Raw genomic sequence first — 17,677 nt, 5'->3', positions numbered from 1 at the left:
AGCTCCAGGCATTTTCTTTCTGTCCCCCATTACTAAAATGTTCTTCTTTCTCTCTGCATACTGGCTTCCCTGGCTCAAGTCCCCACTAAAATCTTATCTTCTATAAGAAACCTTTCTCAATCCCTCTTAATTTTCATGTCTTTCCTCTCTATTATTTATCTTGTTTATAGCTTGTTTGCATATATTTATTGTTTCCTTTGTTAGATTGTGAGTTTCTTGAAGGCAGAGAGTGCCTTTTGCTTCTTTTTGTATCCCTGGCACTTATTATAATGCCAGACACATAGGAGATAGTTATTTGTTATAGTTTTTAATTTACAAGACATATACATGGGTAATTTTTCAGCATTAACAATTGCAAAAACTTCTGTTCCAACTTTTCCCCTTCTTCCCCCCACCGCCTCCCCCAGATGGCAGGTTGACCAAACATGTTAAATATGTTAAAGTACATGGTAAATAGAATATATGTATACATGCCCATACAGTTATTTTGCTGCACAAGAAAAATCGGATTTAGAAATAAGGTAAAATTATCCTGAAAAGGAAATAAAAAATCCAGGCGGACAAAACAGAGGGATTGGAAATGCTATGTTGTGGTTCACACTCATTTCCCAGAGTTATTTCGCTGGGTGTAGCTGGTTCTATTCATTATTGAACAAATGGAACTGATATGGTTCATCTCATCACTGAAGATGGCCACGTCCATCAGAATTGGTCTTCATATAGTATTGTTGTTGCCATGTATAATGATCTCCTGGTCCTGCTCATTTCACTCAGCATCAGTTCATGTAAGTCTCACCAGGCCTTTCTGAAATCATCCTGTTGGTCATTCCTTACAGAACAATAATATTCCATAACATTCATATACCACAATTTATTCAGCCATTCTCCAATTGGGGGGCATCCATTCAATTTCCAGTTCCTTACCACTACAAAAAGGGCTGCCACAAACATTTTCACAAATATAGGTCCCTTTCCCTTCTTTAATATCTCTTTGGGATATAAGGCTAGTAGTAACACTGCTGGATCAAAGGGTATGCGCAGTATGATAACTTTTTGGGCCTAGATCCAAATTGCTCTCCAGAATGGTTGGATGTATTCACAATTCCACCATGTAGGAGATATTTAATAAATGTTGATTGATTAAACTGGGAAGCTGATACAGAGATTGCCCAAGGATTAAATCCTTGTTTGTCAATCTCTCATTAAGGGATTTGACTAAGGAAACTTAATGACTTTTATGTCCTAAGGAATGATTTGCTCTTGACATTCTCTGAAAGATTCTAGTGCTAACTTTGGGTTTACTAGAACTTCAGGATAATTTCTCACCCTCCGAGTAGGGCTGCTTACTCTATTTCTTAGGCACCCGAACCTCATGGTGCAAGGATCAGAAATAAGGGTAGGGAGAGAGAAAAGGACCCACATGTGCAAAAATGTTTGCAGTAGCTCTTCTTGTGGTAATAAAGAATTGGAAAATAAGCAGATGTCCGTCAATTGGGGAATGACTGAATAAGCTGTGGTATATGGAGGTAATGGAATATTATTGTTCTATAAAGATGAACAAGCTGATTTTAGAAAGACCTGGAAAGGTTTATAGGAAGTGATACTGAATGAAACAAGCAGAATCAGGAATACATTGTACGCAATAACAACAAAAATGTGTGAAGATCAACTATGAAAGACTTGGTTCTTCTCAATGGTTCAGTGATCCAAAGCAATCCCAATAGACTTTGGACAGAAAATGCCATCTTTACTCAGAAAAAGAACTAAAGAGACTGAACATAAATCAACACATGCTATGTTCACTTCTTCTTTTTTTTTTTTTTCCTCTTCCATGGTTTTTCCCTTTTGTTGTGATTTTTTTCTCCGAACTTGATTCATAAACCAATGTATGTTAAAAATAAATTAAATTTAAAAAAGAAAGAAAAGGGCAGGCAGGGGCAAGAGTAAAAAGGCCCGGTTAGGGATATAAGAAGAGATTCCTGTGATTACTGAGAAGGCAGGCCTAGCAGGAAGTGGGCCTAATCAGACCCAACACTGAACTTTCCTTGCCCCTCCCACCAAAGGAGGTTCAGGCTTCAGCTTCCCATTTGGGTGGCTGTATATGTTTTACTTGACAGAACTGATGCTTGCAAGGGGGTATATCTCCTGCCCTGGCACCCAGGGTGACTTCTTCAGGTGTCTCTTATACCCTAAAGCCTGGGTGAAGCCTGGGATGGGGAAGAAGGTGTAGAGTGCTCTTTGTAGTGAGAAGACAAAAACTTAAATGATAAACAATTAGATCAAACAGTTTAAAACTTAATCATCCTAAACTTTGTATTTTCTTTTTGCTTGGTGTTTTTTTCCTCACATTATTACTTTGACAACTTAAATTGTTTTTTAACCCTACCATGTCTTCGTGGGAAATAATTTTGTTTCTTACTCAGATTTAGGAGTAGGGAAATTTTGAAGACTCATAAGGACTATACAGGAACTGATGTCAGTATAGAGAGAAAAATCCCTCCTTAGCTAGGGGTAAGGAAGCCTGTTAGAAGTAGGGAAACCCTGAGTGAGCTCTGGGGCTCACCTACAAGTGCTTCTCAAGTGGGGACACTTGGGCCTTTCCTTATAAGTAGTAGCAGCAATGGGATATAGTATGAAATGTAGAAAAGTTAAGAAAACCTTGGCTGAGACTTTGGGAACAGGTCTTTTATGGGTCCCGTTTTCTTTTGTAAGCATTTGAGGGATTTTAGGGGCCTGATTCTTGGAGCTAACAAACAACAGAGGTTGGATCTCTTCTCCTAGTTTCAGATGATTAAGTATGGAGATTTATTCCCCTCACTCAGTTTGTTTCAGATAAGGAATCTGGACATTTCTATCTATAAAAAGAGTAGTTATACAAAAGCATGGGGCAAGATTACTTGGGAGTCTTGATCCAATATGTGCCCAAAGACATGGCCTCATTCCAAAAACATGCTCTGTTTCCCTAAAACATACAAGGAGATTCCTTTCTAGGCTTCCCCTAAACTCTCCCAGGCATGAATGCTTATTTCTCGTTCATTCAGGCCCTCTAGCTCCCTGGCCTACTATTTCAATGACACCTTCTCTTCATCCCTTTCTCTTTCTCAAGTAGCTCCCAGAACAAGCAATCTCTCTGGAAAATTTTTTTTTTTTTTTTTTTTTTTTGAGGCTGGGGTTAAGTGACTTGCCCAGGGTCACACAGCTAGAAAGTGTTAAGTGTCTGAGAGCAGATTTGAACTGAGGTCCTCCTGAATTCAGGGCTGGTGCTCTATCCACTGGGCCACCTAGCTGCCCCTCTCTGGGAAATTGAACTTTGTTTCCCTAGACTTCAATATATCAGACAGAAGCCTCTTTTTACCTTTCCTCTTCCACTGCTTGTCATCTCCACCAGAGACCAAATCTGTCCCTGTTCAGTCTTATTAAAATACAATGATGGGAAGGAAAAATGGTTATGAGGGGCTGTCTTCCACCTTATTATCTCACCTGTGTGTGATACAAATAGTTTTTTCTTACACAACATGATGAATAGAGAAATATATTTGGAAGAACTGAACATTTAACCTATATTGGATTGCTTGAGGTCTTGGAGAGGGTGGAGAGGAAGAACAATTTAGAACAGCAAGGTTTTGCAGAGGTGAATGTTGAAAACTATCTTTGCAAGAATTTGGAAAAATGAAATACTATTAAAATTTTCTGAAAAAATATCACATTTGAGGGCAACCTCAATTTTGGATCTATCTCATTTCTGGATTCCTAAGTGATTGATCCAACTTAAGAAGCTAAATCTTTTAAGGGCTTCTTGCCCAGATAGAGGCTCCCCTTCAAAACCCTTCTTTAGTCTCACTAGATCTGATAGATTGGGCTTCTTGCCTTGTATATTCTTCCTCCCCCTTTCTCTTAGTCCTCCAGATTTCCCTTTGCTGACTACTCATAGCACTTGTCTCCTTTCAGATAGTATATGGGAGCTCAAATCAGTATCTAAATCAGGTAGTTGACCAGCTGGATCATCTTATCTCTAGTCTAGGGAGAGGACAAAAACTCAGAATGCACTGAATCTCTTGTGCTAGGCCCCCACTGACCCCTTCCACTCCAAACCCAATCTTATGCTGTGGGAATATGGAGAAAACTACATTAGAGCCTGTGGAGCTGATACAACTTGACAAATGAACGAACATCATTCCTGCTCTGAGAACTGCTTCTCTTTCCCACAGGTGCCTTTATTCCTGTCTCATATGTGTTTTTCACTAATTTCTACCATCCCCTCTTGTCCCCAATTTATGTCAAGGAGTTCATTAACTTGGGAAAAAAATTCCATTTTTATTTATTTTCATTAACTTCAAACTGAAATTTACTCTTTCTTTATATAATTAAAACAGTTATTCTAAAAAGGGATCCATGGGCTTCCAGAGAGATCCACCACACAAAAAAGGTTAGGAATCTCTTGACTAGAGATTCTACTTTACTGAGTGATGAAGCATTTCACAGATCTCTGTTTCAGGACCACCCTAGCCACTAATGCTTTACCTTTCCAGATAGTGGAGGGAGTATCCTTCCTATCTCCAGTCCTGGAACCTTGGACAGAACTAAATCAATTCTGACACTGTTCCTGGATAGGGTGTGTCAATCTAATCCCTTATGGCCCCACTCATCCCCCTTCCAACTTTCTAAACCAATCAACCAAAGACAGATTGTCAGTACAGTGCCTGGAACACATAAGCAGTGAAATGCCTTTTCTTTCTGACTCTGGGAAAACACTGGAAGTTTAGTCTGAGTTTCTATTGGTAAAGGAGGCAGGGGAACAGGGCTGTCAGTAATAAGAGTGACCACGAGGCGAAACCTGTGCACTAAAAGGAGAGACTTTTGAATCAGTTGTAATTCCAGTCTTGGAATGTTGGTGCCCCCTTGTGGGAGCAGTGAGAACGACAGAGTTCCCATCAAAGGGCCAAGCCACTTGGTTCCATACCCTAAAAGCCTAAAAGTGACTTCCCTTAAGGGTGCATGAAGAAACTGGGCCATAATATTGGGGATCCCAGGTAACATCAGCAATTTCCTCCTCCCCTTACCTAAGTCCAAGTGAACACGCCTCTGGAGCAATCCTAGTAAAGTTTCCTAAGCCAAATTTAGGGATCACAAGAATCAGAGATTGTTGTCCCCAAACTCTTCTTTCTCCTCCACTGAGTCCAACCAGGAATGCATTTAGTAGTCTACGTGGGTTGACTCCTTCCATCTGGGGCCTACTCATCTGGCCCATCTCTGGCTGCAGTTATAAAAACAGCTCATATAAGAGCTAAAAGATTCAAATTATCTTTAACTATGCTTCAAAACCCACCATAAACATGACTTTAGGATTAAAATTTGTTTCCCATCATGTAAAAATCCTCTTCCCTGTAGACTTCAACGTGTATAACACACAGGTTTTTCTGTCTTTAGCAAACGGTACAGGTTTGTCATTGAACCTATATTTCCCTTCCAGTTTGTATTCTAGTCCACAAAGAGGGTGTGTCATTAACATTCGTGGCGCTATAGGACTTTTTGAATTCTCTTAGTTACATTTAAGAGATTTTGTGTTCACTAGAAAATCCTGCCCCTCCCACTTCAAATATTAGCATCAGTGCTAAAAGAAACTACTGATCTCTCTCCCCAGAATGCCGTTTCAGAGTTCCAGGAAATAAGGGAAGGGGTTTGTCCTATTTCTCCATGCCTTACTTCTTTGGGCCCAGGTATTAAAGGTGGTAGACTCAGAGTCCAGATATAATAGTATTATTAATAATAACTAGCATTATACAGTCCCTTAATATTTGCAAATAATGTTTTATAACCTCTCATATCCTCACAACAATCCTGGAAGGTAGGTGCTATTAGCAATTAAATGACTTATCCAGAGTCACACAACCATTGTCTGAGGACCAATTGTGCATTCAGATCGTTGTGACTTTAAAACCAGAGCTCTATCTACTGTATCACCTAGAGGAAACAGGCCTAAGTGGAGTTTAGGACACTTACAGACCTTTCTGGTCCTGTTACTTATTTTTCTACATCAAGATCCATATAATCAGACCTCAGACTCAGGGGCAGGTAGATGCTCTGGAGCTAAGAATCAAGATGGAAGGGGAGCAAGGCAATGGTTTCTGATGGTTTCTGATAGCCTGGCACTAATTGGGCTCAGCATCTTTAGGGCCTCACTTCTGAATTCTGGGAGCTAAGGGTGGGGGAGCTATCAATTTGGTGATGATTTCCAAGAATCCTTGTTATGCTGAAAGTAGTAGGATTCTTTCTCATTCCTTTAATGACATTACCCTCCCTCAAACCCACATTGAGGGGATGGAAGGGTCAGAAAAGGGCTCTTTGAAATTGAGCATAGGGTGGCCTGGTTGTTGTACTTCCAACATACTACATTATCATTTCCTCCATCTCTCTTCAATCACAGACACTAACAATTTTGCTTCCCTTACCCATACTTAAAATCTCCCCTGGAAAGAAAAGCATCACACAGGACCATCCTATGAATTACCCCTGCATCTCAAGGGAATCCTGAGCCCCTCCCTCTTATAAGGGAGTGGGAAGAACTGATTGGACCCCTCCCTCTCAGGTTCACCGTATCCCTTGACCCCAAGTCTCAGTCTGAGTCAATTCTATTAAATTCTTGGCTCTGGGCTTCTAGTTTTGGTTATTCCGTCCCTGTGAGGGGTATTGCCGGCTCTTGGGGTGGGGAGGACAGCTGCCAGAGTCCCAGAGGATATCTTCATAGGGACTTGGAACTTGTGCTTCAGACCTGGCCTGTTCCAGAAGGCCTCTCAGGAGCCCCACTGTGAGTGGAGGGTCAGCTCCCATCTTAGGGAATGGGGTTGGAGGCCCCTCTTCATCTGGCAGGTGTCTTTTCAGCAGGAGCAGGAGGTCTGTGGATGTCAAGTCTGGGGGGCAAAGGTGGCGCAGGCGCGTGATATGGGCATCTAATTGGCGATGCCGAGCAAATTCGCCTAGTAAGACAGTGAAGATCTCCATCTGCAGCAATGGGCTGGATGGGCTGAAAGCCAGGCCTGCATCCAGGATCCGTTCCCACTGTCCAGCCTGAGCGAGTTGCCCTATGGCCTGAAGCACAGCCTTGGGCCGGCCACTTCCCAAGAGTAACTCTAGCTCTAGAGCCCCTGCCTTGGCCCCGGCCCAATCACCCAAAACAGCCAATGCCCGCCGGTATAAGGGCGGCCCAGGGCCTCCAGCTCCTAACCCCCAACCTGGCCCTCCTTGCTGTTGTGCCAGTTCTACAAAGGGTGGCAACAAACATGGCTCCAACCGACAAAGGCACTGACACAGGAGTTCAAAGGCGGGGAGTGCCCCATCAGACCCTGCATTCACCAGCACCTTCTTCCACAAATCAGGAGGGGCCCGGGACTTTAGCTGGCCAGCCTCATCCAGTTGCAGTTGTAGGGCACGACGGGTGGAGCACCAAGCAGCCGCAGGAAAGGCAGAAAAGATAGCATTGAGCTGGGACAGTTTGTCCCCTGTCAGATCTGACCGAAGCAGCCGCTCTACCTCTCGTTCGGCCAGCTCTGCCCAGCCTTCCTCTTGCCCATCTGCTGCCACTAGTCGTGTCTTGAGCCGCTCTAGGCCATGGTAGTCCCTCAGCTCAGCTTGCAGGTCAGTTAGCAGTTTGGTTGGGGGTTGGTGACCTTGAAGAATAGCAGCTAGGGCCAGTGGGGCACGAAAAGTGCTTCCTCTCCTCAGGTCATCGGTTGTGAGCCTGGCTCCAAGCAGGCTCCGTCTCTGGTAGTAGCCACAAGCCTCCTCAAACACTAAGTCCTCAGAGCTTGGCCACTCCACCTCTCTGCCCTCCTCCCAGGCCACACAGAATAGGCCACTTGCAGAGAGCAGCCTCAGCCCGCCTTTATTCTCATCTTCATCAATTCCTGGGCCTGAGAGCTCCAGCAAATGGACACGGTCAGTGCTTAAGACCTTTCTTTCTAGAAGTCGCCCACTGCCCATGTCCAGGAGCTCAAGTCCTGAGCCCAGGACACAGGCTAAAGTGTTGTTGAAGACACCCAAGGACACTGGGACCCCCTGAGCAAGCATCCCAGACCCTAGGACGCCCACTGCTCTAGTTCTTCCGTCCCTTCGGATGAGACTCACAGCCCCCTTCGGGCTCAGCAACAGCAGGCCCTCCTGGGCCGGGGTGCAGGTGTGGATATCTAAGGGCTCCCCCCCACCGAGCAGTCCTGGTACTCTCCGAATCAGGGAGCAGAAGTCCCTGCCCTTAGAGCCTAAGTTCTGGTTATAAGTAAGGCTGTGAGCAGGGGCAGTTACAGTTATTCTGCCCTTACCTGGCTGCCAGATGAGCAAGATGTGGGCTACGCTGGGCCACGTTGCAGCTGTGGGCAGCATGAAGAAGTCAGACCGGGAGGCCAGCAGCTGGAAGCGAGGGCAGTGATGCAGCAGGATCCTGGGGGCGCCCAGCACAGCCCTCTTCTCTCCGTGGGACTCCAAGGCCCGGACGCACACACAGTGGCTGAAAGCAGCCTGCACGCACCCGGGCGTGACCTCCGTGCTGGCCGGCCGCTCCTCACACCACACCAGCCGGCTTCCCAGAGCAGCTGCGCTCACCACCCTGGCCCTGTTACTCGCACACAACTCGACCTGCTGCAGGAGCCGCCACTCTGGGTGCAGGCCGCTGCCCCACACTTCAGCCCGCCCACTCGCCCACACTAAGGCAAGCACAGGACGCGGGCCGCCGGCCCACCCTGGACACTGCAGAAAGAAAGCATCGAGCACCGGGCCCTGGCCGGCCGGACAGGAGGCTTCCAGCCCCAGCCCCGCCCCTTTCCTGGACACCAACAGCAGGGGGCCCGGAGAGCCTGGAGGGCGCAGAAGCAGCAGGTGGCGGCCGTCTGGGCTGGGGCGGATCCGAGCCAGAGGCTCCTCGGCCAGCACTTCGCGGAGCTGCTTGGCGTTACTGAAGTCGCTCAGGTCAGAGAGCAGCCGCAGAGTGCTAGCCCGCTTCATGGCCCCAGGGGCGGAGGGCGCCGGCCCGGGGGAAGGGCGCACTCTGGCAGGCTGGGGCGCCGCTGGATAGCCACACCTTGTTGCGTTCCGGCGCTCCGTTCCGCGGTCTGGCTGTTTGGGGCGCTCCGGGGCGCGGAGTTGGGGAGAGAAGGAAGGCTGTGGAGCGATGCTCCGACTTCCGTCCCGGAGGATGAGGTGGGCTGAGAACTTGGGGGCCGGAGATCCAGCCCCGCCCAGAAGGCTTGCGTGGGTCCGGCGCATCGGCTCGGGAGCCCGCCGTGGGGCGGAGCCAGTAGGGTCCTCCTTCCCTTGTCGCCCCTGCACTTTCCCAGTTAAGTCTGGGCTTCCCTGGTCTTGGTTCCGGTATATTTTTCACTGCTAGCCCACCGATTCTCCGACCTGCGTCTGGTCCTGGCGACTTCCTCATCTTTGCATTCCTCACACTTGCCTCCCATCGATATAGCCTAGAGGAGACCACCCTCTCCATTCTTCTTCCTCCAAAGAACCCTTAAAGCCCAGAATTTTCCAAAAGTCAAGACAAAAAGCCCCCATTTTACCACATCCCATCCATGCTTTAGTTTGTCATTTCCTCAAAGTATTGATATCCTTAGTGAAGCTTCCTCTTAGGCATCAGTAAAAGGAAACACAAAATGTGTGTTCGTTAAGTTTTGCGTTTTAAGGATTTTTATATCATGGTTATTTCCAGATACAAGGTTCCCTTTGCACCCTATTGGACCCTTTCTATTTATTTGCTTTAATTAAAGCTTTGTGTTTTCAAACTATATGCATGGATAATTTTCTTTCGTTTTTAGTTGTTTTATTAAACTTTATTTTCTTTTTTCTATTTTACTTTTTAATTTATTTTTTTTATTAAAGCTTTTTCTTTTCAAAGCATATGTACGGATAATTTTTCAACATTCATCCTTGCAAAAGCTTGTGTTTCAAATTTTCCCCTTCTTCCCCTCACCTCCTTCCCTAGATGGCAAGTAATCCAATATATGTTAAACATGTTTAAAAAAAATGAGTTAAATCCAATATATATATATAAATACATATTTATACAAATATCGTGCTGCATAAGAAAAATCAATACATGGATAATTTTCAACATTCACCCTTGAAAAACCTTGTGCTTTAAATTTTTTCCTTCCCTGCCCTCCACTTCCTCCCCTAGATATGTTAAACATGTATTGCACTTTCTTGACACACCAGCAGCAGCAGCAGCTAAAATAAAAGCTAGAATCCAGTGTCTCAAGAAACAAATTTAACATTCTTGAGTGCCTTACTTCACTGCCAGAGGAGGGAGCTATGTCTCATTAGCTGTTCTCTTGGATATTGCAATTACTCAAGTTTACTTTTAGGGAATCTTATTTTCATTCTCATACAACGTATATATATTTTCTAGTTCTGCTTATTTCAGTTAGCATCAGCTCATAGCTTCAGGTTGTCCTTTTCCTATATTCCTTATTTTTTACAGAAGTCTCAGTAAACTTTTCTTGCATTTGTATGATACCACTTCTTCAGGCATTCCACAATTCATGAATATCCACTCTGATTCTTTGTCACCACAAAAAGTGCAGCTATTAATCTTTTGGGGCTGTGTTAATTTGATTTCACTAGGAGGGATAGGGTTAAATACTGGGCATCTAGTACTGACAAATTGGATGAATTCACAGTCTAGTAAGGGAGGTGAACTCCCAAGTAACTATAATAAAAGGCAAAATGGGTCAAATGCCATAAATAAGTAGAAGTATTATGAGTTCAGAGGAGGGAGAGATAACTTCTGTAGAGGACGACGGGATCAAGGAAAGGAATTTTTATTGGACCTTGAAGGATGGTTGGTATTTCAACACACCTTGAGAGGGCAGGGTGGGATGGAACTGATATAAGGTGGAGTGAGGAAGAGCTTTACATTCCTGGCAAAAAGAAAGTGTAAACAGAGGTACTAAAACTGCTGTGTTGGGGGCAGCCAGGTGGCACAGTGGATACAGCACCAGCCCTAAAGTCAGGAGAATCTGAGTTCAAATTTAACCTCAGGGCACTTCCTAGCTCTGTGATCCTGGGCAGGTCACTTAACCCCAATTACCTCAGCAAAAAAAATAAATAAATAACAAAAACTGCTGTGATGTTTGGAAATTGGGGAGTGGTGTCCAGTTTGACTAGAGTGTGCAGTATATGAAGGGGAATAATGGGAAAGATAGTTTGGGGTATGTAGTGGACTTTCAGCAATGGACTTGAAAGTCGGAAGATGGGGACAGCTAGGTGGCACAGTGGATAGAGCACCAGTCTTGAATTCAGGAGGACCTGAGTTGGAAGATTTGGGATTAAAACCTATATGACCTTGTCACAATGGCAAGTCATCCAATCTTTCCAAGCTTTGGTTTCCTCAACTATAAAATGGAAAAACTATTTTCTCTCCCCATTCCAATCCATTTTTTACTTAACTGCCAAGATGATTTGTTTATAAAGCATAGATAGGGTCTGACTCTTCTCTCCTATAATGAGCTTTAGTTGCTCTCTATAAACTCCAGTATCAAATATAAATTCCTATTTAGCATTTAAAGATTTTTTAAATAAACTGGCTCCTTGGTAGATTTTCCATCTCATATTTTCTGCATTCCAACAACAATGACCTATTTGATGTTATCCCCATGCCTGGAATGCTGCCTCTTAATTTGCTCTGCTTCCTTCAAGATTATCTTCCATCTAGTTTGTGTATATTTTCCATATAACTAGTTATTTATATGCTATTTCCTTCATTAGAATGCAAGTTCCTTGAGGATATCGACTTTTACTTTTTTCTGTCTTCTAGTGTTAGAAAAGTGTCTTGCCTTGTATTTTGTTGTTTAGTAGTGTCTGACTCTTGCAGAATCTGGTAGAACACAGGATACCAATGTTGTCTATGTGGTTTTTTTTGGCAAAGATACTGGAGTGATTTCTCTTTTTCTTCTCCAGTAAATAAAAAACAGAGGTGAAGTGCCTTGCCCAGGTCATATAGTTATTGTCTGAGGCAAAATTTGAATTCAGATCTTCCTGATTCCAGCCTCAGGGCTGTATACACTGAGCCACTTACTTAGTTGGCTTGCCTTGTATTTATTAAAGACTTAAATGCTTTTTGAATGATTTCAGGATTGTTGTGAAAGAAATACTTTATTTTGTGAACTGTGTGTCTACTCTCAGTTTGGGGAGCCTGCTTGGCTTTGTTCCCCATTATTCCACTCTTAGATACTACAAGAAAGTTTGTTCAAGACTTTCCTCTGCATTCTTTGCCAAATATTTAGAACCACAGAATGCAGCTTTATATTAAATGGTTAAAAAGCTCACAATATTGATTACAGTTCATTAACTGTGCCTTCAGGTTCATTTAATAGGAGTTTATTTATTTCTTCATTTATATAATATGTATTTTGCACAGAAAGTTTGTGTCTTGCTTTTCTTTGTCACAACAGGAATGAAAAGTGGAAGAAATAAATCAGATCACTAATTTCCTAAATTCTTTCTCACTTCCAGGTTCAGGCCAAGATAATAATAGAGGGAGTAGGACTAAGTTTAAGAACCAACTATGATAGTAGAAGGAAAAAAAATCCAAACTCAGTACTCTCAGCTTCCATTCCAAATGAGGTTATCAATCTGTCCTCTGGAAATAACAGGAGATGCAACCTCTGTTACTCTGGAGGTAATGTCCTCTGCCTCCAGAAAAAATTATTTCCTTTGCCTCTATTCAACAGTTATCAAAGAACTGATAAATGCAAATCAGCCTGGGAAGTTCTGAGGCTTTTTTGATTTTGCTTTAAACAACATACAATAACAAAATTTAGATAACCTCATTGTTTACCTTGGCAAATTAGGAAAGATGACAAAAAGATGGAGAGAGTCAGTGTTGAAGGGACTGAGGAAAGACAGACCCACAAATATACTATTGGTGGAGCAGGAGATTGAGCCAATATTACTGGAAAGCAATTTGGAATTATGTCAAATTGATTAATTTACTACTTATTACACTAAAGTGATGAAAACATTTTTATCCTTTGACTCAGAGATCCCACTGCTAGGCATATACCTTCCCAAAGAAACTCAAAGTCAGAAAGGTAGGACCCATATATATTAAAATGTTTATAACAACACAGAGTAGCAAAGAATTGGAAACAAAGTAGACACCCATCAATTAGGGGATGTAACTGGTAACTGGTAAGAAAGTAGTGGTACATGGATTTAAAGCAATATTGCTGTACTTCGAGAAACAAATATAATAAATTCAGAGATCACCAAAGACTTATATGGAGGGATGAAAAGTGAAGTAAAACAATATGTACAATTTTCACAGAATAAATGAAAAGAAAATAACCAATTCAAAACTAAATGCTGTACAGCAACAGTGATTAAGCTTGACTCCAAAGGAAGCACTTCCTTTCTTTCTGTGTAGGCTATGAAGGCCATGGAGACTCTGGTTATGGAAGAATGCATAAGTCGTTGGACTTGGATGATGAGTTTTGGTTAGTTTTGCAGAATTTTTCTTTCTGTTTTATTCTTTATTATAGAAGATAGCTCTCCTGGGAGGAAGAGAGGTATATATGTTGAAATAGAGATGATGAAAAAAATTTAAAAAGAAAAAAGACAAACCAAAAAAAAGTTCAGATTAGCACATGGTTTACTATAGAGTTACTGTTTAGTAAGGGCATAATAACCACATAGAAATAACTATTACTTAAGAGGGACATCCCTTTAATAACTTTTAGCCTCGAGCACTGTCCCTGGTTCAAAAAGGGTTAAGTGACTGACTAGTCTCTCATTACATAGATGGTAAATTCTAATGAAGGATTTCAATCCGATTCCTGCTTCAGAACCAGTCTGCTTCGTCTGAGAATTGTCTGTCCATATCCTTTGACCATTTATCAGCTGGAGAATGGAGAATTGCTTAAAATTAGGGTCAGTTCTCTATATATTTTGGAGACGAGGCCTTTATCAGAACCTTTAACTGTGGAAATGTTTTCCCAGTTTGTTACTTCCCTTCTAATCTTGTCTGCGTTCATTTTGTTTGTACAAAAGCTTTTTAATTTGATGTAATCAAAATCCTCTATTTTGTGATCAGTAATGATCTCTAGTTGTCCTTTGGACACAAATTCCTTCCTTCTCCACAGGTCTGAGAGGTAAACGATCCTATGCTCCTCTAATTTATTTATAATATCATTCTTTGTCCCTAAATCACGGACCCATTTTGATCTTATCTTGGTGTTAAGTGTGGGTCAGTGCCTAGTTTCTACCATACTAATTTCCAGTTTTCCCAGCAGTTTTTGTCAGAGTGAATTCTTATCCCAAAACCTGGGGTCTTTGGGTTTGTCAAACACTAGATTATTAACGTTATCGACTATTTTGTCCTGTGAACCTGACCTGTTCGGCTGATCAGCCAGCCTCTTAGCCAGTACCTCGTGGTTTTGTGACCGCTGCTTTATAATAGTTTTAGGTCTGGTTCGGCTAGGCCCAGATTTGATTTTGTTCGTTAGCTCAGTAGGGTTATCATTAACGCTAAGGGACGTCTTGACTCGATGTGGCAGCTGGGGGGGAGGAGATTGTTTCCACATGTGCCCTGACGGTTCAATGGGGTAATGGAGGCGGACACTCTGTGAAGCCCGTTCACCAGGGGAAGCTTTTTACCTACGCTTCAAGGCCTAGCTTGACTCTCCCCCTTCCAAGGAAGCCAGCTTCAGGGACTCTAGCTCATGGCGTGACTAACCCGGAGTAACAGATTGCTCCGGCAGATGTTACTGATTGATGAATTGTGTGCCGAGCAAAGCTCCCCATCCAAAGAGAGAAGCTTGGGCGTAGTAGTGAGAGAGGCAGGCAGGCGGGCACGTGGAGCTCGGGTGGAGCCAGAAGAAAGAGGGTGGTAGTCTGACCTTTTCTCACCATAGGGCAGTTACGTACAGAGCGAGTCGCATTGCTTGCTGGGAGTTGTGGTCCCCGGGTCGAGGCGTCTGTTGAGAGTTGTAGTACTGACGAGGGGGCGGAGCCACGGAAGGAGCCGGGTTAGAGGCGGGGCTGGCACGAGGCGGCCTCTAGGACCCTACTGGGGCGCGGGAGCGCGCTTTTGGGCCCGGTCTGGCAGTATCGGGCACGAGCAGGGGCAGGCGGGCGGTGGCAGTGGAGTCCGAAGAACCAGGACTTGGTGAGCGATGTGTTCCGGGAGCCTGGGCACCCGGCTTTCACAAAACTGTGGTCTCGATTAGGAATCCCGCAGGCCGGGGCCAGAACCAGGCCTTCCCTCTGAGGCCGCTTGGAGGGCCCCTAGCCTCCTGGGGGCGGGGCCTCCCCTAGCGGAGGGAACGGGGAGGAGCGTCTGAGGGGGGAGGGGACTGTGTGGGGATTTTGGTGGGGGGGAACCCAAGAGGGAGTTTGTGGGGAGAAGGTACCTCGGAGAGAACCTGAGAGAGAGGGGGGTGGGGACCAAGAAGAGTCGGAACCTTGGAAGGAGTCTGAGGGGGAAAGGGACTAATCGGGGAGGGGACCTAGGAGCGAGTCCGAGAGGGGAGGGGATCTAGGAGAGTATGAGGGTGGTAGGGAAAGGTGTTGGACGGTGCCTGGGTGGAGAAGAACCTGGGACAGCGCGACTCGGGGAGCTGACCCTCGGAGTGTCCAGGGAGGGGGAAGGTCCCAGGGCAGGGTTTTGTCAGTGTCAGCCTGGAAGAGCTCGCGTTTGGGGAGGAGGGCTTTGCGGGAATCTTAGCCGAGTTTTTGACGAGGAAGGGCCCATGGAGTTACGGTGTAGGCTTGGGAGGACCCTTGGAGAGTATGTGAGGTGAGGAGCAGGCCGTGAAAGAGGCCCTCCAGGCTAGCGTGCCGGGGAGATGGAATTTAGACTCCGGCACTGACCTTTGACACCCTTTTCTGGATGAGCCGCGGCATTTATCTATTTCATTTTATTTTTAATCAGGCTTTTGTGTCCGCTCCTTCTCTTAGGTGACTTTTCTGGGTCAAATGATGTCAAATGATAGGAATTTATATACTTTCTGGGCTCCCGTAGGCTGGATTAAACTTGACTTTGTGGCATTTATATGGGTCCTCTTACCCTTTACCGCCTCAGAATACTAATGAAAGTTGGGGAACTTGATGCAAAGTCCTAAATAAATGAAATTTAACATTGCCCTGGGGAATTGGGGAAGCTGGGAGACTAGAGAACGTCCGTTTCTGGGTGGAGGGAGCTTATCAAGAACTCTGAAAAGCGCTTATTGAGAGTTCAACAAAGTTATTACATGTGTGCAACTTCTAGCGCCAGACTTAGGATATAGACATGAAATGAGACACGTTAGTGGGGGGGGTCCCCTGCTTTCGTACTGAAGAGTTCTAGGATTTAATCCCTGGGTTGCTACTTTTCTGTAAGAAGTGGGGCAAATCCTATCTCCCCTTTGGCCCTCATTTTCCTCTTCGGCAAAATGAGGGGATCAGAGTAAATGATCCCTTAAGATCCTTTTCGGTTTTATATCCTAGGATTCTTGTCCTCCAAGAACTTAATCTAGTAGGAAGATTAAAACACACAAATAACTGTAATCTGAAATTAGAATATAAGCACACAGGCGAGGTTCAGCCGGAGTAGTTATGAGAAATCTGATTGGTCTTTGCATTTGATTGGTGCTTAATAAGTGTGATAAATTTGATTTGATTCAGTGAATATGATAGGGAAGGTTTCTTGACACAGGGTTATTAGAGCCTCCCAGGGTCTCTTTTAAAAGTTAAGTGGAAAGAACACTTTAGTGAGAATCAGATAACTTGAGTTCTGAGCTCCACTGACAGCTGTATGACCTTGGACAAGTCAGTTGAATGCTTGACTAAGCACACTTACCCACAGTCTTTTGTCCACAAAATTGAGCTTGTTAAAATCCAACAATATATTTGGGAACCTTTTTGTAATATACATTTTTAAGGAGCTAGCTTTATCCAAATAAGACTTTGCTGCTTTGAAACTCACTGTTTCTGTAATGCACTTCCCCAAAACCATGCAAATAATGGTTTCCATGTCTTTGCACTAAACTTAGCCTGTCTTAATTGCAAATATTTTTGGTTTGCCCATCTGTTGAGCTGGTAAGCAGAGGACTTCCTGTATGAAAGTCTTCAGCTAACAGGATTCAGTAGTGTTTCTCAGGGAGTCCCTGATCTGTTGTAGGATATCAGAGAGGGAAAAGTGCTCTTATGCTAGGTAATCCTGTGTCAGCAGTGTCCTGTCATTTCAGAGTTAGTGATGCTTAGAGATCAGATAGAAGCAGTTGGCTTAATGTTTAGAGTGCTATACCTGGAGTCAGAAAAACTTGAATTCAAGTCCAGCTTTGGTTTCTTCATCTCTAAAATGGGGATAATAATAGCTTTTTAAGGTTGTTATGAGAATAACATGAAATATGTGTAAAACACTTTGCAAAGCTTAAAGTACTATATAGATGATGATGATGATATGATAATGATAGTCAACCTAGAAAAAACTGCTCTATGCTGAAGGAGACTTTGATCTTTACTAGGATCAATCTTTATCTGAAATTTGCTTTTCTCTTAATGTATTTGTATCCAGTGTCAGGTCTCTGGAATCCTAGTTTACCATCCCTTCCCCAAGTCTCTTAGCATGAACTCCTTTCTTTCTTTCTTTCTTTCTTTCTTTCTTTCTTTCTTTCTTTCTTTCTTTCTTTCTTTCTTTCTTTCTTTCTTT

At 43.9% G+C, this 17,677-nt stretch overlaps 2 protein-coding genes across 5 annotated transcripts in view; one reads left to right on the top strand and one right to left on the bottom strand.

Annotated features, from left to right (window-relative positions):
- Nucleotides 1-294: 294 nt before the first annotated feature.
- On the bottom strand, nucleotides 295-9,264 carry HPS6 (HPS6 biogenesis of lysosomal organelles complex 2 subunit 3). Its single transcript, XM_074295396.1, has one exon. It carries the CDS (start codon nucleotides 9,250-9,252, stop codon nucleotides 6,655-6,657), a length of 2,598 nt encoding a protein of 865 aa, XP_074151497.1. The 5' UTR covers nucleotides 9,253-9,264; the 3' UTR covers nucleotides 295-6,654.
- ARMH3 (armadillo like helical domain containing 3) overlaps nucleotides 8,836-17,677 on the top strand; it is a 214,464-nt gene continuing 205,622 nt past the window's right edge. For 2 of the 4 annotated variants that reach the window (XM_074295400.1, XM_074295397.1), the window contains exon 1: nucleotides 15,001-15,154. The gene's annotated coding sequence lies outside the window, so the exon portion shown is untranslated. Of the gene's footprint in view, nucleotides 8,956-15,000; nucleotides 15,155-17,677 lie in introns of those variants that run through there. The other 2 variants (XM_074295399.1, XM_074295398.1) reach the window with 2 other exon arrangements.

This window comes from Sminthopsis crassicaudata, chromosome 2 (genome assembly GCF_048593235.1).
Source record: "Sminthopsis crassicaudata isolate SCR6 chromosome 2, ASM4859323v1, whole genome shotgun sequence".
Classification (NCBI taxonomy): Eukaryota; Metazoa; Chordata; class Mammalia; order Dasyuromorphia; family Dasyuridae; genus Sminthopsis; species Sminthopsis crassicaudata.
Note: the sequence above shows the minus strand (reverse complement) of the source record. Positions and strands in the feature narration are given on the sequence as shown.